Here is a 25,542-nt window from a genome sequence, read left to right as displayed (position 1 = left end):
AAGATCTTAACATCGCAATTAATAAGAGAGAGAGGCCTGTAGTACTCGCAGGGATTAGGGGGTTTGCCGGGTTTGAGCAGGATCATGATCATGGGTTCGTGCATAGAAGGGGGGAGTTGACCCACCTTTTTTGTCTCCTGAAGTACAGAAGCCAACACGGTCACCAAGATGTCCACATAAGCCTCATTTATAAAAGTCAGCAGGGAATCCCATCAGGCCCCGGGGACTTACCAGCCTGCATTTGCTGGATCGCGTCTCTTATCTCATCAACAGTAAGATTCGGAGTCGGGAAAGATCTCTGGGCATCGCTTATCTAGCCCAAGGTCACGTCCTCCAGATAAGAGTCAGCATCAATGGGATCTTCCGTTTTGGATGTACAAAGAGAGCTATAGAAAGAGGAATAGGTTTGGAGGATGCCAAGTGTATCCAAAGGCAGCTGTCCCAGGTCAGCCCAAACTCCCAGAATGTCACTAGCAGACAATTGTCGCCTAGTCATAGAGGCCAGAGTACGTCCTGGAGGCTCACCCTACCCAACTACTCTGACAGTTGCATACTTGCCACGGAAGTGGCATTCTCTATCGGCGATTTCAGGAAATTCAGACAATACTGTCCTGATCTTCTGAGTTAATCTGGAATTGCCCGTGCCACCCAGTTGGGCTTCTAGCTGCTTACGTTCACCTTCCAGGCAACCTAGAGGTTAGCGCAGGTTGCGCAGTACTCGCTCACTTTTTCCAAGGCACAGCCCCCTAACAATGGCCTTAAACGCCTCTCAGATGGTTCCAATCAGTAACACAGAGTCCGCGTTTCTTGAGAAAAATAATCAAAGATTTGTTGCCAAAGTTTCACCACCCAAAATTGATGATCCAGAGGCAAGCGTGGGGAAAGTAGCCAGTTTGCACCAACGGGAGTCTGCGTAGGAATGGACAGCATAAGTAGGACTTGAGTGTGATCAGAATATGTGCATGCAAGATGAGAAGCCTCACACACCCAAGACCCCAAACCCCTGGAGATCAGTCAGTAATCTAGCCTAGAATAGTGGAAAGTGCCTTCTATGGCCATCAGGTGATGTGTTCTCCAAGCATCAAGCAAGTCATGATCCTCCATGATATCTGAGAGATGATGGACAGCGATGCTGAGGTAGGTGGGCGGGACATGTGAGCGATCAATATCCAGGCACATAACTGTGTTAACGTTGCCGCCCCACAATAACAAAGACGGGCCTATGGATGTAACTTGGCCCCAGAAACATTCTCAGAAAGTAGTCATCTGTGTTGGGACCGTAGCAAGATGATCATGTAGCAGCCTTGCACATCACATAGGGACCCCTGCGCTATGTACGGTACCCCCTTGCATAAAAGGACTATGTGCAAAATAGTCTGTGGGAAGCCCACCTGTCCACGAAGGATGTACCAGTGTCAGCACTCAGATGAGTCTCTTGTAACAAAGCAATGTGAATGCCATGTCTATCAAGACAAAACAATACGTGCGTTGTTTGCGCGGATTTCCCAACCCTCTAAAGGTCCTTGTGATGCATTTATAGGATACTCGGGAGAGGATGACATCAGCACTGCTCATGTTGGTCATTCTAAGATGGGTAGAGGGAGCAGATGTGGCAGTTGGCAAGTGGTAAGCTAGTGGAAACAAGAAAGCAACACTGTCCAGTGATCATTACAGAGCAATCGGCACAACATAAAATTACAAATAACAATTTGCCGCCCCCCCACTGATGGCCCAATCTCGCCAGGAATATATTCCATCCCCAATAATACCCCCTAAAAGACTGAACTAAATTACAAAGCATGGATAATCTCTAACAGATCCACAAGCAAGAACAAATCAAAAAGCAAAGGAAACAGAAGGAGAAAAAGGAAAGGAAATAGTAAGTGCAATCAGGGATAACCTGCAGTGTACATCCAGAGAGGCTACAGGGGTCATTCTAGTAAAGACGAGGGTGTCTCCAGACACCCAGCACAGTCTCATCCAGATCAATGTGATGATGAGACAGGAGTCTCATTGGACTAACAAAGATGCCTGTGAGGGAGGTCACTTGGCTTAGTGTTGGCAGAGCACAGAACAAGCAGTATGACAGGAGCCTTATAAGGGGAGGAGTATGGTCATCCCACGTCGGAAGCTGGAGACGAAGCACGTGGCAAGGTGGCTGGGGTTTTTACTGAAGACATAGGAGTAGAGTGGCAGCAAAGGAAGTCGGTGACTAGTTGAGGATTGGTGAAAAAGTGATCTTTACCCTGAAAGGAGAAGCAGAGACGGGCAAAATAAATCATGGCGTATGGAATGGAGGCCTTTCTCAGCTTCTGTTTGATCAGAACGAATTTGCACCTTGCCTCCAGGACCTCTAACTGTGAAGACCGGATACGGTGTCATTTCATTACCATCGAACTGCAGTGGGCGTCGTTCTCTAGCCAGCCATAGAGTGGGGTTGTGACCCCTATAATTAAGGATTCTGCCGATAATTGGGCAAACAGGGGCACCCGAGAGTGGTTGGGCACCAAAGGCATTATGCACACTTTCTACCATGAGGAGTTTAGGGAAGGAGTCCGTGCCAAACAGAGTAACAAGTAGCTTCTCCACATAATCTTCCTTCTTTCCTGTATTCGCAGAATCTCGCATCGCTAAAATACGAAGATTGTTGCGGCAGGACCGTGTCTCTAGATCTTCGTTCTTTGCTGGAATGACCTCAGAACTTTTTCCATGTTGAGCAAAGTGTCGCCATGAGATGAGACAGTGTCCTCATTGGTGGAAAGGCGTTGTTCCACCTCCTTCAACTGACCTTAATGTTTCTCAAGTTTGTACATAGGAGAGCTGAGGGAATATGTAGCCCTCCAGAAGCTGTTCAACATTAGCCATTTATATAAAATGTGAGTGATGGTTCACAGCGCCCTAATCTACTTCCAGTAAGCCACTGTGCGAATCTCAACCATAATGTGAAAGCAGGCTGGAAAGTATTGCGGCTCACATAAAAGTTTAGCAAGGTTTCTCTCGAGTCTACATCAGTATTTCCCAAGCTGCTACCCACTGGTGGGTTGCCAGCTGATTTTTGGTGGGTCACAAAATTCCATGCAATAAATGAAGAAGCCTTTAAATTCTGTGTATATCTTGTCACATTTTCTGCACTTCAGAGACAGAAGTCAAATGTCAGACTTTGTCTTCTGACAATTTGCTACCTTTTTTTTTTTAACATGGGGATCGGTGTTTACAAACTCTTTTCAATTTGGTGTCAGAGAAAGAATATTAAAGTGAATTATGTGACAAGCTTCCTGGGTTACAGGAAGAGTGAAAGAAAGGCTGTATAATGTCATTTTTTTGTAACTAGCAACAAAATGTAAATACCTATAAAATGCAGACTGTACAAGTTCAGCAGTTGTAAAAGCAAAAATGAGGCACATTTTTTGTAATTTTGAAGAGTCAGGAAAACAGATTTTAATAGGATCAAAACAATCAAGATACTTTAATTGGTGACGCACAAATGATAAATATTCACTGATGCCCAATTTCCACACATTATCATTTGTGTGCAATATAGTTTAATCAGTAAAACTGTAGATCTGTGTAAATGTAAAAGTAATTTCAATGGAAGATGTGCTGTCTGTAAATAGCAGTGCGCTACCAGATGATGCCTTAGTTACATAAAAAAAACGCCCACCTCATGCCCATTAAAGCTAGGCCAGTAGCAAACATTTGTCGTTCTAAAAAGTGAGTCATGGTTCTAAAAGGTTTGGGAAGCACTGCTCTATGTGCTTTGCAAAATTACAAGCTCTGAATGGAATTTCATTCCATTGGTCCTTGTCTAATTTTATTCCCAACTCTTTCTTCCATGCTTTCTGAAATCTTCACTTGGCATGACCCTGTGGGATGAATAATTTGTAGGAAAAAAAAATTGACTAAGAGGACAATCTTTGAAAAGTTGTGGGAAGTATACAAGGCCCTTTATTTAAGAGGCATGTTTAACCCAACACCTCACTTGCATATAATTGAATATGATTGCTATTGACAATACATAATCTGCCTTCATCTGTTTTGAAAGATCAGATTGTCGGGCCACAGTCATTAAGAATATAACCATGTATTACAGTCCATCTCCCTTATCATGCAATACACCCTCTGCTTTGAAACTATAGTTGCTTTCTACCAAAATCTTAATCTCTCTGAAATTACTAAAGGACTTTGATATCCAACGATATCCCTAACACTCAAAAGTGAAATAGGCAAAGAACCTGTTTCTCACAAGTGATGATTGTTTCTCTGTCCCTTCCAACTGGTCTTTCTTTGTTGGTTGAGTGTCCCTGCCCTACCTCTATCCCTGATCTTCTCTTTACTTTTTACATGTTCATATCAGGTTGCTTATCTCAAGCGTTCTTTGTATCATTCATAAATAGGTTTGTTCCTGATTCATTTAGCCTTTTGATGTGTGTAGATGTTAAATTGAGAGCAGGGGTGTTACACAAAAACAGTTGAGAAAAACAGATATATCCTGAGCATATTTCATAGTTCGTCAACGTTCTTAATCAATCAACACCAAGTGGTCTTCTTAATCTTCTTTTATTTCTTAAGTTTCTTCCAAAAGCAGTCCTAGCCAACACATGTTTCGTCTTAGTGTGGTATGAACCACAGACTTCCTCAGGGCTAGAAATTTTTATACACACAAAAGAAACTGTATTACAATACAAGTTCTATACAATGTTCAGTTACGCAACAAAAGAACCTGATACATGGCTTTAAAACCAGAGTTTAGAAGATTCTAGTTAGATCAAGAGGCGAAGAAAAAGGACTATTCCATATATAAAGTGCGGATAGATAACAAAGCAAAAAATGATATGTGATATATATTGACTAACATTCCCAATAGTGTATATACCAATGTGAATAGAAACATTTCTTCAAACCAACAGTCATAAAGACTGTACGATTTTTTTAAAAGACTTTTTTTTATTTAAAATTGACAATCATTATTGGAAATGTTACTCTATATATATCACATATTATTTTTTTGCTTTGTTATCTACTCACACTTTATATATCATCATTAGAAATGCCAGGGAAATTTGTGAGAAGTTTTGGTGGAAGTGCAATGTAGGGGTTAGTAGTTCATTTTACATATCTTCTTATTTAATCTGTAATTCATGTAAAAACTGAGAAACATTTATTGAACCCTAAAACATATAATTTGACTTGCAATACTTTATAATGAGCTGTATTATGTTTTTTATTTCAGAAACAATGCAGAAACACAGGGACAATGAGCAAGGCGAGTTAAGTGTTTAAGGCTGAAACAAATGTGAAAAGGAGACAATGACCCGAGCAATACCAGGAGCATGAGTTGACATTTTTGGGATTCTGATATCATTGTCACAATGATTGAACAGAAGACAGTGATTATTAATTTACTTTGCCCCAAGTGCTTTATGAGAATAGGGAAACAGTATTCATAAAAGGTGTTAGACAGTAAAAGATTTTTCAGCACAAATAAAGCTGGTAAATCCTGATACAATTCATTGTACAATTTAAACGTAATTTCCCGGTTATGTCAAAATACCTTTTAAACACCAAGCAAAATTCCAAAAGGAAGTTAATCAACAACGGTGTGCTTTATATCGCATATAATTCATACAAAAAATAACAGCACTAGAATTCTGAAAAAACAGAAAGATACATATACAAAAAATGTCTGGCCTCAACCTATAATAATCCGTATGAAATTAGAAAACAGATTAATTCTTTTATGAGAACTTAACCTCACAACCATTAGTTGTTGTGTCTGCAATTACTATTTTTCTAAATCACACTTTTATACAAATAAATGTTTTGCCACAAGTGGTAAGTTTATGTTGTAGATCTTTGCACTTTGCTATAATGTCTTTACACATAAATGATTGTCAATTCAGCTGCTCTTTACAATGGGAAACACCCAGAACCTCTTAACATGGTTATATAGATCCATCAATATGACTAACCCTGAAGTGACAGGACTTCAAGAGAAGTGGGAAAATACTCTTAACAAGACTTTTACTGACAGGGTGGAGTAGGATTTTGGTGCACATGCAGGAAATCTTTAGGAATGTAAGATTGAAAAATACCCAATTCAATCATCTACATGACTTATATGTCCCCTAGGCGACTGAATCTTATCCGAAGATCAGCTGACATACACCTCCCCAGATACAGTTGTCATGATTCAGACTTTTCCCACATGGTGTGGTTATGTATTAAGGTGCAGGTATTCTGGAGACAAGTGCCAAGACAGTTAGAGGGTCTACTCAATATAAAGGGATTACATGCCCCTGAGGCCTGCTTGCTGGGCGAATATCCAAGACCTATGCTTCGTAGAGCTGGAAGTCATAGATCTGGCCTTGGTTCTCGTTAAAAAATGCATAGCTACACACTGGAGGACTCAAAATTCCCCATTTCATTTGATAAATGGCACCACTATGTAAGCCAATGGGCTAGATGCAGGAGCCTTACATTACATATGGTATAGTTTAAGAATTACCATAGCTCCTCTTTGGGACGAAATGGATTTTGCTTTTGGTAACCCTGGAATGGAACACAAGGAAGAACTGTCCAGCGAAAATGAAGGATAGGTTTATAGATCTGTTGCCCCTATCTCACAGCAAAGTATTAAATGTGAAAAATGTGCATGTCCTCTTAAGTTGTGTATTAGAACTACCATTTACTTATGGAATCACTGAGACCTCTTTGGTTAATTGTTATTCTTATTTCACTGTTATTTGACATTCTGGACCGATAACTTCTTGCACCATGCACAGAGATGTTGATCCTTTTTTAATGCAATTATCTCCATGAAGCTTATGTAATAGAGAAAAATGTTATTATTTTAAATGTAATTATATATTCCAGGCATGATATACATGCATGGTCAATCGTAATAAATAAAACAAACTTAATAAACAGAATTTTGTTAAGAGACATAAATGATTATCATATAGTTTTCCTTTCTTTGTCACATTTTACTTTTCTCTCACAACTGTTTATTGTAAGCAATACCTGTTGACAAACCGTCATCCAGCTGGCTAAGCATGTCGTTTATATCCGTAATGCACTGCATTATTTTATACAAAGCTATGTATGTGTCTAAATCTACTTAAAATAAATTAGTTCATTGGAAATGTATTATGTGTCATGCAAATTTCACAAAAATGTTTGTACTTTTTTTAACAGCCAGCCAATGTAGAGATCCATCTTAAGATACAAGAAACACCAAAGTGATTGGTGGAATAGTTGCTAAAATCTTAACTACTGTTAGACAATCAATATATACTTTATTCGATTTAAAAAAATAAAATCAGAAAAGTCAAGCACTGTATGATAGATTTCATAAATATTAACATCGGATAAATTACAATTTGATTGGCTTTAAAATACCAGTAAGATAACAAGATAAAAAATAGCAGACTGTGTGAGTGGTTTAAAACTGGAGGAACAATAGTGCAGGTCCCACTTGAATAAAATACATGGGCTTCAGAAGTGGACATATGTATTTAGAACTTAAATAATTATATGTCGGACAGACCATGACTATGTGTAGGTTATCATTAATGGAAACATTATCACAGTCACACAAAGGTTAACCTCGAGTCCATAAAGCAACCATGATTGGAGGGCAATAGCTGTGGGAATAAATTAAACCTAAAAATTTCAGTAACCGTTGCTGGTGGCGAAGCATGTCCAAGGTAAGTTATGGCTCCAAGCTACTTAAAGTACTACTTAAAGTATTCAGTAAAAATGCATGACGTGCTAAAAGCTTATTTAGTGCTGAAGCCTCTCAATCTGCTGCCATCTTATCTCTATCAGTTTAGACAATACCACTGTCGTGTGGTTCCTATAAACCTATATAGGATCTGAGCGTTTAGACAACATAAACTGTAGGATCGGTGTCCGGACTAATTCTAGATGCCCCTACCGGGTATGTTAGCCTGTATACTAGCTAGCTCACAGTGCCACTAGAAACTCCTCTTACCAAGGAGGAAATAGTTATTGGCAACTATCGAACATGACAACCCTGATCCCTCAGGGATCGTGGAAACAGTGCTTCTTGTCGCTCAGTCACTCGTGCTCACTTTGTCTCAAAGAGATACACAGAATAAACGGTGGGACGTTTCTCAATAAGCATTTATTGAACATTCTAGTGTAAAATAGGTGTGCTGAAACAACCATTAGACAGTAACAGATATAAATGATTATAAGCACTAACAGAGTAAAAGGATGGTAGATTCCAACCATCGTGCTAAAACAATGAATACAGGCAAGTATATCAAATACATGACAGTAATAAATGCGTACTCCTACGATGCGATCCTAACTAGATGTACCTAGCATGTATGTAGGTGTAGAAGCCAAGAATCCCTCTAGGATAAATTCGACCCCATTACCTGAAGTGAGAGACTGTGGGACCCAGTCTTGGTCTCGAGATAGACAACCCGCAAGGGATGTCAGACCACTGCGAGCTGGAGGCTTCTTGAGTCAGTGTGTCAACATGGAAGTCCTTTTCTCCTCTGACTACCTCAGCAAGATATGGTGTATATATGCCCAAAGTGGTACACCCTGGGGATATACCTTGCTGTGTCATGTCAGACTAGGATGACGGAAAGAATGACCCTTGTACATAGTTATTATGCAGGAGATGGTTGGCCCACAATCCTGCTGTTATTCCAAGAATCCTCATGCATAATGCATGAGGCTTACGCTTTTCGAAGAAAACCCCATGTCATCTTTAGGCATTACCGTAACTAGGCAAAAGGTCAGTACTAAGAACCGTTATGCAGTGTAATATCAGGGGAATGTAGGTGAAAGGTGCATTCATTACCTGAGCCGATATTGGGGTCCCTATATGGAACAAAACACCCATTCCTCATCCGACTGGACGACATACTAAAAACTTCTAACATACGGCTAAATGTTGTACGCAAAAAAGTCCATAAAAAATAGTACTTTAAAAATGTAAAAGTATAAGAAATGCTAAAAATCATACATTGCAGGCAATAGAAGTCAGTACTAAATTATGTCCGTATATATAGCTAGAACAAAGAGCGACTGAAAGTCATGCAGTTTAGACAAAGCGTCTTGTTTAAAATTCCAAATTTGTTTGTTTTTGAAAAAGCCGAATTTTCCCAGCACACGATGAGCCAAATGTTTGTGTCCTGGCTGGGACGACAGTCCCTGCAACACCTCGCAGAACTGGTCAGTCGAGCACAGATGTTCCTCCGTATTCACCACAGCCGCTGCTGGGGATTTATGAGTGTCATCCAAGGCCTGAGTATTTGTTGAGGAGCAGTTATCCTTTCCTACAGGAGCTGAAGCATCCTGTGGTGGCTCTAAGAATGGTGACTTGGACGTCCATTGCGTAACAGAAAAATGACAATCAGGATACCTGCTATTAGTAACAGGATCAGCGGAAGCCTTCCAAAAAAGCTTCTGAATACAGAGTGTATGAAGTTGGGAATAACTCAGAGGATTGTCTGAAAGGTGCTGAACAGTACGGAACCTACGGTCTTAAATAGGTGGACAATACCCATCGTATCAGACATGTTAAAGATACGTTGTACCATTTCTGTGATATGGAGAGGGCAGTTTGTTCGTACTAGTGCCTGTATCTCAGCTAAGGACCTTGCAACTTGGAGATCATAAGTTTCCTGGGCAGAGATTAAGGGCACGGTTTTCTGTAAAAGCATGGCTTTCATTCGGCTCAGAGTATCAAACTGTATAAAGGAAACATTCAACGAAGGCCATAACGGCGCCTCCCTGATTGTGTGGGTTGGTGGAAACAATACTTGCATACAGCAAGTAACCCTGGAGCTTACAGTGACAAGATATGTGATGCCCGGGAGCATCCCACATAAAACTTGATCATTCAGCATTAAGTAACTCCCATTTGAAAATACCTTGAACACCGGATTAATCACGGCAGCTGGGGTCCCTTTCAAGTGACAGGATAAGTTTGCAACTGAATCATTACAGGCCCCGTGAAGCATGATATCCTGGCATATGAGAGATCCACTTAAAGAGTTCTCACAGTTGGTACCGCTAAGGAACACTTCTATGTCCCCATTCCTGCATCGAAATCTATATGGTAATTCCCAAGATTCCTTGATGAATTCCCGACCCATCGCTTCATATCTGCCTGCCTGTTTTTCTAGGCAATATTGAAACTGGAAAGTTGTGACTGGTAGTGTTATATGGCCATGGATTAACCATTCTGTGGATGGTGATTCTGCCAGAGTAAAAGGTAACTTGTCAAGTTTTTCAATATGCAACATTGTATATTTTGCTCCCCTTTGTGCCATCGTAATCTGTTTTTCAGTTAGATTGTATGCTGAAAATAGAGACATACTGTTGATAAATCGCCAAGGCACATAGCCAGCACACAATGATTGCAGTGTCCAGCTTAACAACATAATGGAACGCAGTTGAGATTGTCCGTGTTGTAGTATGGACAAGTCCTGTTCTAGTATATCAATAGCAGAAGATACAATGTTGCCCAGTGAATTAATCCTGGATGTTAATGTAGTCATACCATTGTCAACTACTGCTAACGCCTTTGCTAGGTCAAATCTGTCTATTTCACGAAGTCTCTCTGCTGCTTTTTTTGGAAGAGCTTCCAGATATCATTATAGACAGCGTAATAGAAACGTTTCTGACGTGGCTTTCGGGGACCTAGTAAAAAATCCATTAGGTCCACCTCATCTGAGAATAAGCATAAGTGCTGTTTCACCTGGGACAGTGTTGAGGTTTTTAACCAATCGAGGCACAACTTCCCAACACTGTATGATGTCACCACCCCCGGATGTTATCGTGGGTCTGGCCTATCGATACTAAACCCTTCGGTGGTACCCCTGAATCTTGATTGACATCTATTTGTGTCTGTGGGCCAAACTAACCTTCCCTTCCAATTGGGGTCTGAAGTATTGTACTGAATGATGTCATCTAATGTATCCCCTCCACGTGATGTAAAATGTTGCCACCCATCAAAGTGTGACTGTGTTGGAATCCGTGGTGTGTTCAAATCCTTGTTCTTGGCTAGTCTAAGACAGGATGTCTGTTGCACTGTCATTCAAAAAGATGATCTGCTGTGGGATGAGGCACACCCTAAGTAGTGCTTCTGTTCCCTGAACTTGCCATTCCTTAGAACCCCAGACTGATTTTGTCTCTATAGTCTACTTCCATAAGTCGAAACCTTGTTCAGACAGTTGGGCAATAAAGGAGTAAATCTGTTTGGTGTTAGGTAGCATATTTTTTTGAGCAGTTGTTGGTGCAACCTTATGTCGGGTAAGAAGTGTTAAGCCCTGAAAAATATGAAAATTTCGGAGCAAATGTTTTTGATGTTCAAAGGTTTTTATTGGTTGTTTTCCAACAATGAATACACGAAACATACATAATATAATGTAAGACACAATGCTACTATATAAACTATACATATTATGCACATTAATCTAAAATATACAAATTATGCACATTAATCTAAACTATAATATAGAATAAAAATCCACATCTAACAACACTACAGAAAAACTTCTACTTAGTTATTGCAATGACATAGTATATATGGTTCCCTGTGGAAGGAAATAGGTAGCAGTCATGTGTAGGTACGGCTATGGAGCGCCCCTAAGTCTCCCTATATCCCTGGGATTCAGTTCACGGCGGTTTGTGCGATTCAAAATATGTATCAAGGCTATCCCACATGTGTCTGAGGGCGATTGTGTCATCGCCCCTAAGGTTGGAGACCCAATTCAACCAGCATGTAAATGACGCTTTATGTGTGTCCTTCCAGTTATTTAAGATGACTTTAACTGCTGCCATCAAAAGAAGATCCAGAAGGGCCCTGTCATTATCACTCGGGGACTGGACTCTGAGGAAGCCAAATACCAGTATAGAGGCTTCTCTCTTAAGGGAGCATGAAAATAGTTTGGAGACAAAATCAAAAAACCTATCCCAGAATGCTGTTACGCACTTGCAGTAAAACAACAAACGTGTAAGGTCCCCTGTTTCCTCTCCACAATTCCAGCAATTGGGGTCCTCCCTGATCTTATGTAGGTGTAGGCGAGCTGGTGTCCAGTATGCCAGAATTTTGTCTGCGATAGAGCTGGCAAAATTTTATCCCAAGTGACTGAGTTCCAAGTTTTAGACCAGATCTCTCTGGGGATCGCAGAGGAGGAAAGCGATTCCCAATAGTCCGTGACCTTCTTGTTAAGGCCAGATTGCTTGGGGCGAAGGGCTTTGTATATCCAGGAGACCTGGTGGCCCAATTTATTTATTTTCTCTATGTATTGTGGGAGAGATGGGGAGGAGTGTTGTAGATTTGCTTTTGTAATTGCAACCTTTATTTTTAAGGAGTTATAGAACTCCAGAAGGTCGAGTTTAAATTTAGTCTGTATGTCGTTGAAGGTAAAGAGGGATGTTGTGTCTACTAATTGGCGAGGGAAGAAGATACCTTTGTCGATCCATGTACTGAAGTAAATCCTATTGTTGTCCTACAATGACTCCATGTTCGAATGTTTTATGCTAACCTCTAAATTTTTTATCTAGTGTCAATAGAGCATGTTTCGTGTATTTGAATATAGATTTTGAGCAGCAAATGTTTGTGAGTTTGGAGGTAACTAGGGCACCTGGGGCCAGGTTGCTGAGTAGCGCTTTTTCAATTTCTAGCCAGACCGGAGTGTATCCCACTGGAGGAACAAACGAATAGGAGCCCTGTTTGGCTAAGAACGCTGTTTGGTAGAGTTTAAAGTCTGCCTGGTTTACTCCTCCAAGGGATTTATCCAGCATGAGTTTTTTCAGGCTTATTCTGGCCTTTTAGCCTTGCCATATGAACTTGGAAATGAGGATGTCCAGCTTCCTATGAAACTCCTCCGTCAATGTGAGGGGGAGCATGGTTATTAGGTAGTTCACAAGGTTCATGAGGTGTGACCATCATCTTGATGGTTTTGATTCTACCCCACCAGGTTATGAATCTAGGGGACCATGTGTCTAAAAGTTTTTTAATTTTCTCTAAGGTGCTGGCTTCGTTCCTTTGCAAGGATTCCAGTAAATGACTGCCGAATTCTATCCCTAGATATTTAATAAAGCCCGGTTGCCAGGCGAGGCCCGAGTCTCCTATTATCTCTCTAGTGCAGTAAATATTAAGGAACTTGACTTCCGACTTGTCTCTATTCAGCTTATAGCCAGACTGGGATGAGTAGGTTTCTATGGTTTGCATCAAGGCTGTAACAGAGGAGTATGGGTCCTCGGTGACAATGAGAATGTTGTCCGCGTAGGCGGCCAGTTTCACTTGAAGGTCTTTAAAGGATACTCCCTTTATGTCAGGGTTCTGTCCTGGAGTAATGGTTCAAGGGCTAGGAGAAAGAGAGAAGGGGATAAGGGGCAGCCTTGTCTAGTGCCCTGCTCTAGTGTAAAGGCATCTGATAGGGTTCCATTAATCGCGATACACGCGGTGGGTTCTGAGTACATTGCCATGACCATATTAGTGAATGAGCTTCCGAGGTTAAAAGTCAACCATGAGACTCAGTCGAACGCCTTTTCTGCGTCTAAGGTAATCGCAATCGTCGGGACAGTTTTCTGCTTGGCTTGTTCCAAATTATGGCTGAACAAGCGGGTGTTGTCATTAGACATCCTGCTTTTAAGGAAGCCAACTTGGGAATTGCTAATAATTTTAGGAAGGACCACATTCAATCGTGTTGCTAATATTTTGGCGTAGATCTTCCAATCCACGTTAATTAGTGAAATTGGCCTATAGTTCTTGGGTAAGAGTGGGTCTTTCCCCTCCTTAGGTATGACAATGATCGTGGCTTCCTTCATTGATTTGGGTGTATGTCCTTCCCTGGCTATGGAGTTAAAGACTGTCAGCAGGGTTGGTTGTAGAGAGTCGCTAAATGATTTGTAAAAGGCCGCCGAGAAGCCATTCGGACCCGGGGCCTTATTGCTTTTCAGGCATCTAATAGAATTCGCTAATTTTATTTCTGAGAAGGGTTTACCCAGAGAATCACCATCCACCTTTGATAGGTGTGGGAGATTTAGAGTTTCTAGGTATCTGGTGCACTCTTCCGAGTCTATTGTTTGTTTATTTTTATAAAGAACTTCATAAAAAGATTTGAAAGCACTCCGAATCTCCTTTTGTTTAGTATGGGTAGTGATAGTAGAGTCTTTTATCGAGGGGATGGTAAATTGTCTCTGCTTGTGCTTAAGGTAGGAGGCTAGCAGTTTCCCTGCTCTGTTTCCATCGCATAGTTTTAGAGCCTTAAATTTGTTGATCTACACCCCGTTTTTTTACTTACAATCTTGTTGTATAGATATTTTTTCTTTACGAGTTGGTCAAATATATCTTTATTATCTATGGCATTGACATGCGCTGATTACAGGGCTTTTATCTCTTTTTCTAAGGTGCTGAGTTCTGAGTTTAATTTCTTGTTAATTCTTGCTTTAATTCCATTGAGTACCACCCTGATGGTTGCCTTAAGGGCATCTCACAGTGTGAAAGCATCTGTATCTGGAAGATCATTGTGAATAATGTAGACATGGATCGCGGTCTCTATCTGTTTTTCTATCTGTTTTTTATCGGTTGGATCAGAAAGTACCTCCTCATTAAAATGCCAGTGTATGGGTGGGAGAGTTGGATGTGTACCTGCTAGTTTTATCCTAATACAGGAGTGGTCCGAGACCAGTATAGGAGCGATGTGGGTTTGGTCAATGAGATGGGTAAAGGAGGCAGGAATTAAAATATAATCGATCCTAGTGTAGGAGTTGTGTGGGGCTGAGTAGAATGTATAATCGCGTGTGTCTGGATGTTGGAGGCGCCAGTCGTGTTTGAGGTTGAATTTTGAACAGATTTTGCTACGGGCTTCATAGGAGCGGGTTGATTGGTACTTACATTTTGATTGTCGGTCAATTATGGGGTCTAGAGGTAGATTGAAATCACCTCCTACAATGACGAGCTTGTCTTGGGGGATGGTGTCTATCGTATCTGATACCTTTCCCCAGAAGCTAGGTTCATCCGAGTTAGGGCCATAAATATTGATGACGTGTATGTTATCCTCCCCTTATTTTTAGGTGAGTGATTAACAGTCTCCCTTCATCATCATGTGTGTGCGAAATTTTAGAGGTATTGGATTTTTTGGCAAATGTTTTTGAACTAACTTTCAGTGGTGTTGGACAATGTTCCCACTGGTGGTATGTGAACACATTCCTCAGGATACTGGATTTGTGTAAAAAGTGATTATCATAATGTTGATAACAGTACATGCTATCAAAGTCACATGTGTCCTCTAAAATTTCAGTGTTTGAAAATGCAGGGAATTATTCCAAATCAGACAACATATTATTTACAGTTTCAAAATTCTAATTATCAGAAAATGTACTGGAGGTAATGCTATCATTTAGAGAAATTTTAAATAATTGTGGTATTTTAAAAAGTTCAGTAGGGCCAAATACATCATAATCAACCTTGTCCCAAACTATACCATCAGGAATTGGAACAGCTGTAATGTTCACGAAAAACAAGTCTCTTTGTTCACGGTGAGATGATGTATGAGGTTTCAGGACCAAGTTCACAATAGATACTGCAAAGCGTTCTGTGAGATATTTTCCATTTATGAGTAAGCAAAAGACAGTTAATAGGCCAATCCAGAACAGAAAAAACAATATTCCAGTTATTATCCAGAGCTGGAGCCAAGGTGATACTAAGTACGTTTTTTTCAGAAAAATGTAGAAATCACAAAGTTGTTGCTTACGAGAAACTGGTGCTGGCGTTGTCTCTGGTTCACTGGGATCAAGAGAGAAGGTATCGAACTTGATGAAGTAGCCAGATGAAGTTCAATCTATTTTCGGAAACTCAGCAGGTTGTGTTGAACTGGCAGGTGTCTCTTGTTGAGGCATATTGATGTAGACTTCGGTGTCAGGCCGAATTGAAATTTGTCTTTCATTTGTAGTTTGAAGTTCTGTTTCCAGAGGAACAAGTTCCATTTCATTGTTGGAAATTCCATCATTTCGTATTGGTGACTCTTCGAATGTTATGAGTCTTTCTGTCTGAACTTCCTATATGGTAGCGAGAGGAGAGCGTCGGCTACCCAGGAGTCCACGAGGCCTACCATTCAGTATCGGGCACATAGTGTGGTTTGATCAGATCAATGGAGACAAATCTCTTTTCTTTTTTGCCAGTAAAAGGCGGAAGAAGTACTGCTCTTGTTCCTTTGACAGCCAGGACAGGTACAGGCTTTCTGTATGATGGCCCAAATTCTTTCTTGTCCTCGATCTTTTCTTTGACCAGATGCCTGACTTTTGGTATCCAGGCAGGTCTTGCCGTGACTGATTTAACTTCCCCAGTGGCGGTGCATTTTACTTGCACGTTGCTTAGTAGTGCTCTGGATTCATTCAGATCCTGTAAAACAACCAAACGTTTATTGATGTCAAATGGTTTTTCATCCGCCACTGTGCTTTCACAATCAAGATCAGGTACCCACATTCTCGTCCCAAATAGGACCCCGTAAGGAGTGACACCACCGAGAGAACTTCTTGGCATGTTGTTAAGGGCTCGTTGTACCCCATATAAGTGATTGACCCAACTACCACCCAAACCTAATACTCTTGCTGTTACAGATTGATTTAAGTCTCGGTTTTTCCTCTCCACGACCCAATTTCCCTCAGGATGGTACAGAGAGGAGTACCGCAATGCTACACCCAAACCTTCTATGGCTTCCTTGTAAGCCCTAGAGCTAAACGCGGTGCCATGGTCAGAATGTAATGTGCCAACTGCCTATGTCCCTATGAAGACTCACAAATCTTTAATAACAGTTCGAGCGTCAGCCGAGCGCTGAGGTCATACCCATAGGAATCTTGAGCATGAATCCACTGCCACCAAGATATGCTTGTAAGGCCCATCTGAGTGTAAGGGGCCTCAGTGGTCCAAATAGACACATGTGAGTGGTCTCTCTGATATTAGTAATGTTGTCTGCGCTGGACGTGCTATGGTGGGACCCTTCATCTGCTGACAGATGTCGCACAAAATTCTTTGTCTGTTTAGTTAACCCAGGCCACCAATAGCGCGGTTTCAATAATGAAACTGTCGTGGTAATCCCTGCGTGTGCAGAACCTAGACCCTCTTGTGCACCTAGTATTAAACCTTATCTGCGATCCATGTTTGATATTACTCTATCCCCCACTCCTGGAAATTGAGCATACGGAATGTTGTTTGCATCTAACTTGTAGGAGTGTTTGAGTGGAAAGCCTTTCGGTAAAGCCGGGCTGTTTTTGAGTGAAGCAATGACAGCTACCATTATTTGTCCATCTATTCTCGTTTTTGAACAAGTGATTGCGGCTACGGCAGCAGTTCGTACTGCCCCTTTTGCAGCTTCATCAGCCAATGAATTCCCTTCAACGTGAACGCCATCACGTTGATGACTCAGCGTGTGTATCACGTGAGCTCTTGGTAGTTCGTTTTTCAACTCAGCTACCTGGTCCCATAGCATTTTATGCTTAATTGTGCCACCTTTGAAGTCCTTAAACCCATTTTGACCCCAGTAGTGTAGCTATTCGTTGTATGACTGGACACAATAAAAAGAATCGCTCGTGATCAGTGTGGGGAATTCTCGATCCGTGTTTATTAGTGCCAGTAATATGGCTTTCAGTTCTGCCAGCTGAGCTGTGCAGTCTCCAAGAGACTGTGTCTTCGTACTGCTTGGATTGAACTTGCCATCCTGCATTTGACCCTTTACAATCTTGCATGCAGCACTGCATTGCTGCTTGCTTCCTACGGCTGGCTGAGCAGATCCGTCAGTGTAAATGATATATTCATACTGATCTAGAGGCATTATTTTATTTGGTAGAGGATATTATTGTTCATATTGCAGGAATGCTTGTGTTTTTAAACTAGAGTCATACCTGTATTCTACATCCATTGCAGTTGGAGAATTAGCCCATTGAATCCATCTTGGATGTAAGGCTTTAGCATTTGGAACGCTTGCCTTTGTAGCAGCCTCTAAGCTGCTACAAAGCACAATAACACAATTTACATAACACAATTTAGCATAACATTACTATAATAGTGTACAAAAAGCCCAAACTACAAACTAGAGATAAACAGTAACACCAATGCATCTAAATATACAAAACCCCACAAACAACACTATAACTCGCTTGTAGACCTCCCCCCAAGCTCCTCCTACCCTATCCAGGCGAATGCTGAACGCCACCTGCAGGAGCCGACCCCCACCAGGAAGCGTGGACCAGGACTGCACTCGCCCGCCAGCTCCACCTGCCACCCGGGCGCCGCCAGGAACGAAGAGAGCCCACCCGGATGAGCACGGGCTCCTGGGGGAGAGCAGAAACAGCGCTGACAGAGACCAAAGCACGGGGTGCCGAAGCGGCAAGTAGAGGTCAAAAAAGGGCCAGGACGTCAGCGGTAAGATCAGAGAAGGTCGGAGAAAAAACTGCGGAGCTCACGGCTGAATTAGCCAGCGGCCATATTTCCCCCACATGACCCTATCAATAGATAGAGACAATACTGCAATCCTGGGTGGGTTGGGGTCACAAGTTGAGTTGTTTAGTTTAGTAATTCACCGGGTTGGGAGCATACGGGGGAAAAAGAAGAAAAAAAATCCTAATTCATTTGTTTGGAAATCTGAGGTCAGAAGTGAGAGGGAGGAGAGTTGCGGCCAAGCTGGAGGCAATATCATGGAGGGGCAAATAATGTAATGCCTGATTGTAGAGAACATGCCCCAATAAAAATTCTAAGAAGGAATGTTAATGGGCGCAGAGTAGCGAGTAGAAGGAGGAGAATTTTCCAATACTTGAGCCAAGCTGAATACGATATCATACTTTTACAAGAGACGCATTGAACGCAAGACGAGTGGGAGGCCACCCAAGCTAAGCAACAGTGGATTGAAGTGTCTGTCAATACAAACCAATCATGTTGCACTGAAGGAGTGGCCTTATTTATTAAAAAATATGCTAAAGCTACGTTAGGGGCCTTTAAAGTTGATGTTAAGGGGCATTGGATTATTGCCAATGCTAAAATTCAAGAATGAATGGTATGCTTTAGCAGGTTACTATGGGCCTAACATTGATGATGATACTCCTTCGAACTCCCTTTACCACCATCTGCTTGAGGTCAAAGCCCCTATTGGTATGGGAGGTGATTTTAATATACTTTTGAACCCCAATCTTGATAAATCCACTAAAGGGATGGGTGCAGGTTCCACCAAAATGAGACGGTCTATCAAGGTGTTGATGGAAGATTTAGGTCTTATAGACATTTGGAGAGGTAAGACTAAGGGGCAAAGTGGCCCTCACAACTTTACCTTCCATAACAAAATGCATGGGCCTGCCTCTTGAATTGATTTCTTTCTAGTAGACTCCAGGCTGGTCAATAGTGTTAAAAAGGTGACACATATCCCCCAACATCTCTCAGACCACTCCGCTGTTCCATTAGAGTTACAAATAGAATGAGGGCCCACTAATGGAAGATGGACTTTTGATAGATCATTCGCATATAGCGATACCTGCATGCCATCGCCTAGCAGTATGCCCCCTTGCGTATGCACCCTTATTGACTCCCCTAGTGGCGACATTGCAAGCGCGAAGAGAAGAGGGGACAGTGGGAAGCCTTGTCTCGTCCCTCGTCGCACTGGAATCACCTCCGAGATGGGCCTGTCTTTACCCTTACCACTGGGTTTGTGTAAAGCAGTCGGACTAATTGCAAGAAGGCTGGGCCTAGCTTGTACTTATCTAGAGTGGTATAATTCCACTCGAGGGAGTCGAAAGCTTTCTCAAGATCAAGCACAAGGCAGCCTGCCCTCTGCCATACGTTTGTGGAGTTTGTGGCTATTCGGAAGAAGCGGCGCAGATTAAGTGAGGTGCTGCGAGCTATTACAAAACCATTTTGATCTGCGTTTACCAGTGCAGGAACCACCTGTACCAGCCTGTCAGCGAATAACTTCACGAGCAACTTATAGTCGGTGTTGAGTAGGGCAAGGGGCGTGTAGGTGCCCATGTCAGTTGGGTCCCTATCGGGTTTGGGTAGTGAAATCAGGTGCGCCTCGCATAGCGAGGGGGGGGAGCCGTCCCGCATCTTCAGCAGCTGCATAAAGGACGTGCAGCTTTGGGCCGATCGTCACCCGATACGCCTTATAGTACTCTGCCGAGAGTCCCCGTGGCCAAGGACAATATCGCTTCCTCAACCTCCTTGAGTGATATCGGCTCATCTAGCATGTCACTGTACGTTGGCTCTACCTCAGGCAATTGTATGCGGTTTAAAAAAGTTGTTAGGGCATGTGACTCACAACTGCAGTGGGACTGATACAGTTGGCTGTAGTGCTGTGTCAGAGCCTCGTGGATGTCTCGTTGTGCGTGTACTAGTGCCCCTGTGTCGGTTCACAGTGCTTCGATGGGTTTGCGGGCGTGTTCTTGGCGAATTAGCCAGGCTAAAAGCCGACCTTCCCTGTCAGCAGTGGCGTGGGTGCGGGCTGTATGCGCTGTGTAATTATGACAGCGAAGGCGCTCTAGTTGCTCCGCGTGCTCTGTGCACAGCGTTTCCAGGCGTTGCTTGTCTTTGCCCTCACCTTACCCCTCCACCTCATACAGCAGCAGCTGCTTTTCTATTTTGCTTAAGTCAGAAGATAGTTGCCTACGTATGTTCCAGGTCATAGCCATACAATGCCCTCTTGTTGTGACCTTGAAGGCCTCCCATTCCACCAACGCATCCTCTGCTGTGTTTTCATTAATCTCAAAATATGTGAGTAGGGTCGTGCCCAGTGAGGAGCGGAATGTGGAGTCCTCTAGCGCAGCTGCTTGGAGTCTCCATGTGGGGGCAGGGGGGGGCCCAATATCCCAGGTTAGTTGTAATATTTGCGGGTTGTGGTCAGAGTGTGTCCGGCCTAAAAATTCTGCCTGGTATACCAGGGGAAGAAGCTCTGGGGATCCCACTATTCTATCCAGGCGTACATGTAGGCCATGCACCGCTGAGTAGTATGAGTAGACCCGGGTGTTTGGGTTGATAGCACGCCATATATCTTTTGAGTGCCCAGTGCGCCAGTTTCTGAAGGCCTGCGCATTGGATGCCGCTATGGTTTTGGACAGGGGCAGGAACGATCTATCCAGATCTATGTTAAGTACAGAATTGAAGTCTCCCCCAAGGAGCCAGGGCATTCCGCTCCACCCGGCTAATGGCTTTGTGAGATTCTCCAGGATGGTCGACTGGCCTACGTTCGGGGCATAGACGGAACCAAGGAGTATCGGTTGGCCATTAAGTCTGCCACTGACTAGTGTGTATATACCTTCAGGGTCAATTAGTGCTCGTTCACTTGTAAAGGGAATCCCAGCTCTTACCCAAATGAGGACGCCTCGCACGTGAGCCGAATAGCTCGTGCCGTATACTTGGCCTCTCCATTTATTGCGCAAGCACCCCAGCTCCACCTGAGACATGTGTGTTTCTTGGAGCAGCGCAATACCAGAGGATTTGCGTTGCAAATATGAGTAAATAGAGTACCTATGCGCCGGGGAGTGTATGCCGCGCACGTTCCACATTACTACGTTGAGTTGCACCATACTTCTTTCTTGGGATGGTCAAAGTGGCAACAGGAGGGTAAGGCATTATAGTTTCTGATTTGTGTGAGTGTGCTCCAACTCAGTGTTTTCAATGGGTATCTGTTAACTGAACTATACATAACTAAAAACAACATTGAAAGCAAGATAAAATATAATTCCATAAGGGCGGATCCCAACCGGGGAACAACGCAAACTATTGTGCCTGAGTGAGGCAGTTAACTTGCTGTCATTGATTGACTACGGGGGAAGCTAGAAGTAGGAACGGGCCTGTGTGGTCTATCCCCCGTACATTTGACAATATAGAAGTGTAATGTGTGGAACATTGCCTGTGTCTATCACTTTTGTGGTGTGTGTAACCTCAATTAACGGAGGAGAGGAACCAGGAGTGAGCGGGAGGGAGAGTGATGTGATGTCAGTCCACCTATTGCAGTTAGTTGTTAAGAGCTTGTTCACACATCATTGTCAAATGATTTCATCTGATTTCTGGGGAGTGATGTCCGGTAGAAGAGGCGAGCTGGCACTCGAAGACCATCCGGAATAGATTCAGCATCTTCACCGGATTTCGTTAGGGATCCTGCAGGGCCAGCCGGTGGCGTATGTTTCGTTGGATGCAGTGCAGCTGCCACCTGCAGCACCTCCTGGTGTTACGCTCTCATCTGTTCAGGGTTCGGAGCGGTTACAGGAGATGATTTTGACCACGAGTCTCTGCCTCTACCTATACGGCGGTTACGCTGGGACTTCTTCTGTACTTGGAATTCGTCAGAAGGCCTGGACATCGTGCTAGCCCATTTTCTTCTAGCCCGTCCCATGCCTCTGTGGGGGTATCGAAGTACCTAGTGTTGCCGTTGCGAACAATGCTTAGCCAGGCAGGAAATATGAGGGAGTATCGGAGGTCAAGCTCTCTCAACTGTCGTTTAATTGCCTTGAAGGTGGAGTGTCTCCTCTGTACCTGGGCGGTATAGTCGGGAAAGAATGCAATAGTAACGTTCTGCACTCTTGGGCCAGGATGTTTCCCCACTTCCCTCAGTATGGCATCCCGAAAATTCAGAAGACGAAACAGAAAAGGGCGTGGGCTAGCTCCTGGAGGGGGCCGGCGGGTGGGAACCCTATGTGCACGTTCCACCACAAATTGTGAGAAAAGCAGTCCGGGGGGCAGTAATTCTTTCAACCAGGATTCTATGTAGCCTTCCGGGTTCGAGTCCTCTGCACCTTCTGGAAGGCCAATTACACAAATGATGTTCTGTCGTGACCTCCCCTCGGCATCGTCTAGCTTCTCTTCCAAGGTGCAGACACGGTCTATAAGGGTTGCTGTATGATTATTAGTTCTAGGTTGGAGGTCAGCAAGGGCGACTTCATTTTCATGTACACGATCAGACAGCTTGTGGTGATCTGCTCATAGGAGCGTAAAGTCTGACGTGATGTCATCTAGTCTGCTTTCTAGGGAGCTACGGGTCTGCTCCAATACCGCACCTATCCTTTCCACTGCTAACAGGACCGTATCTAATTTGGATGACAGACCTGGGTGATCTGTTTCTGCCGGCTTCCCCATGCCCTCTGAAACTCCCTTGCCCACGATGAGGGATGGATTTTCCGATTGATTAGTCGAGCGTAGGCACCCCATAACTATTTGCTGCACACTCCGCATGCAGATCAGGGTATGCGATGAGCTCGTCCGAGATCAACTGTACTTTCACCGCGTTCCTCCTTAGCACTCTCGGGTGTTGCAGGAGGCACCCCTTTTACCACAGGATGCCCCCACCACACTGTGTCCTAGGTTAGAGTCTACATTCGCTTTAAAGGGGCCGGGGGGGAGAGTGACCAGAGTCCAATCTCTCCTTACCCACGTACCCAGCCAGTGATCTCCCCTAGCCCAGGGAGAGAGAATGAAGGCCAAGGCAATGGGACTACCCTATGCACTCAAGGGGAACTGGTACAGATAGGACAGGTTTTGCAATTGAGTCGGGGGTGTCTACAAGCTGCCTGCGTTAATGCGTTCAGGCACCGTCCGCCTCAGGGGAAGGACTGGCTGTATGCCTGTCCCGCAGTTTGTGTTTTATGTCTAAGACAAGGCCTTGAGTCTATGAACAGCTGTCTTAGTAGCACCGACACAGGCACAGGCACTTGCAGAGTTTGCAACCACGCGCGTAGCTGCAGGGTACTCCTTCTCTACCTCCGTGGCAAGTACAAACAGTCTCCACAGAAAATGGCAGCGCCCACAGTCTAGTTTACGGCCCGACCCAGACCCATCAAGCCCCGGGGTGCTCTAGCTTTACTAACAGTGACCCCACGCTACGTTCAAGGGTCAGTGAAAGCGGTCAGGAAGGGTGAGTCATTCTCTGTGCAGTCCAATACTGCGTGAAAGGAGGCCCAGGCCCGGCCGACCCCGGAGGCCCAGGCCCGGCCGACCCCCGGGCCTGCCTCCCACTGGGCCTCAAGCTGCCCACAGCCAGGGAGCCGCAAGTTTTCCCACCTCAGGCGTGATAGTGTTCCTGTGAGGAGAGGTCCCGCTCTCTGGGCCAGTACGGGCGGCAAAAGGGGGTCTCTCCCTCCAGTGCCAGCAGTTCTAAATGCAGCCTAATCGAGGTCCAGATGTCCACTTCTGATCAAAGAGACCAGGCCCCTGGAGGAGTCTAGGCACGACCAACCCCTGGATCTCTCCCAGGCCAGCCCGTCCCTGCACAGTCGCACTCTGTATTACGACAACAACAGGGTCGAGGGTCCAGGAGCAAACGACTCAACAAAGCTGTCTTTTTCAAGCACAAAAGCTGCAGCCTTCGCGTGAAGGGAACAGGACACCCCACGCCCACGCCCACCCCCGTGGTGAGTCGAAGCAGTCACACTTCTGGAAGGCAGTGCCCTCTCAACGGTTCGACGCCTGATTCGGGCCCGACCAGCATCTGGGTACTCTGGCGTTTCTTTTGAATACCCCTGCAGAGTTCCAGGGCACGATTAGATGGGAGGGTTCAGGGAGGGCAAGTGTCACATAGTTTAGCACTAGCATAGCCCAACAGTATACAAGGGGAGGCCTAGGCCCGATCCAACCCCTGGACTACCCCTTCTTGAGCCTTACCCCGGGCAGCAGTCATGCTCTGACTCACCAGCTGTCCCCGTAACGCCGGTCTCTCAGTCAGAAAGCCGCGAGTCTCCCGCCTTAGCTGAGTCAATGCTACTGAGAGGAGGGATCACACGCTCCGAGCCAGCACCAGCCGCAAACCTGGATTCCCCTCCCTCCCATGTCTGTGAAAGCGGCTTAGGTCCAAACAGGATCTTGGCATCTGCCTCAGGGTAAGGGGACCGGGCCCAAAAGGTAGTCTAGGCCCGACCAGCCCCAGGACCTCCCCCAGGGTCAGCCTGCCACTTCTTCGGTGCTAGAACTCACACGCGCAGCAGACATCAAACGTGGGACAGTTTAGGCCCGAGCCGGCCTCCGCACTGTCCACCCTCGCAAGCAATCCGTCTCAGGTCACCAAGTGCCCAGCAGCATTACGTTACCGGAGTTCAAAGAGGGCCTGGGCCCCACCGACCCCCGGACCCCTCTTCGCCTCCACCAAACGGCAACCCTCGGGCTCACCTGTGTCAGTGGCTCCCCAGCCGTGGAGCAACCAGCCTCACAGCGCTGCTTCACTCTTGCCAACAGGGGCCTTCCCTCTGGACGTCCGGATGGCAGACAGCAGTTGCCCCGCTGGATATATGGTTTTCTTCACGCTTTGCCCCTGAGTGCAGCAGTCATCAGCGGCCCCGGACGCACCAGGCTATGAGCTCTAGGAGAGATGGGGGGGGCTCAGCTCCACGCAGCATCCGCTGCCTTTTTCGGAAAGTCGCCAAATCAGCCGTGCCGCAGGCCTCACCAACAGACCGCTTCTGGTAGCACGTTTGGCGCAGCAAACCACTCCGCACCAGCCACAACAGGAGATCCTCCCTACGGGGCAGCCCCGAGGGGGAGCTTGCAGCGGGTTTTGCCACGATGAGCAGGATAACCGG

The 25,542-nt window shown here is 44.5% G+C and overlaps 1 protein-coding gene and 1 long non-coding RNA gene across 3 annotated transcripts in view; one reads left to right on the top strand and one right to left on the bottom strand.

The window, feature by feature from the left end:
• Positions 1-7,146, top strand: part of LOC146789601 (integrin beta-1-A-like) — a 319,722-nt gene extending 312,576 nt beyond the window's left edge. For both annotated transcript variants that reach the window (XM_085631859.1, XM_085631858.1), the window contains exon 15: positions 5,231-7,146. In XM_085631859.1, the coding sequence (XP_085487985.1) occupies positions 5,231-5,280 (50 nt within the window). In that variant the 3' untranslated portion in view covers positions 5,281-7,146. The remainder of the gene's footprint in view (positions 1-5,230) is intronic.
• LOC146789600 (uncharacterized) overlaps positions 1-25,542 on the bottom strand; it is a 192,862-nt gene that overhangs the window by 111,599 nt on the left and 55,721 nt on the right. The gene's annotated exons all lie outside the window — the stretch shown is intronic.

This window comes from Triturus cristatus, chromosome 10 (assembly GCF_964204655.1).
Source record: "Triturus cristatus chromosome 10, aTriCri1.1, whole genome shotgun sequence".
Classification (NCBI taxonomy): domain Eukaryota; kingdom Metazoa; phylum Chordata; class Amphibia; order Caudata; family Salamandridae; genus Triturus; species Triturus cristatus.
Note: the sequence above shows the minus strand (reverse complement) of the source record. Positions and strands in the feature narration are given on the sequence as shown.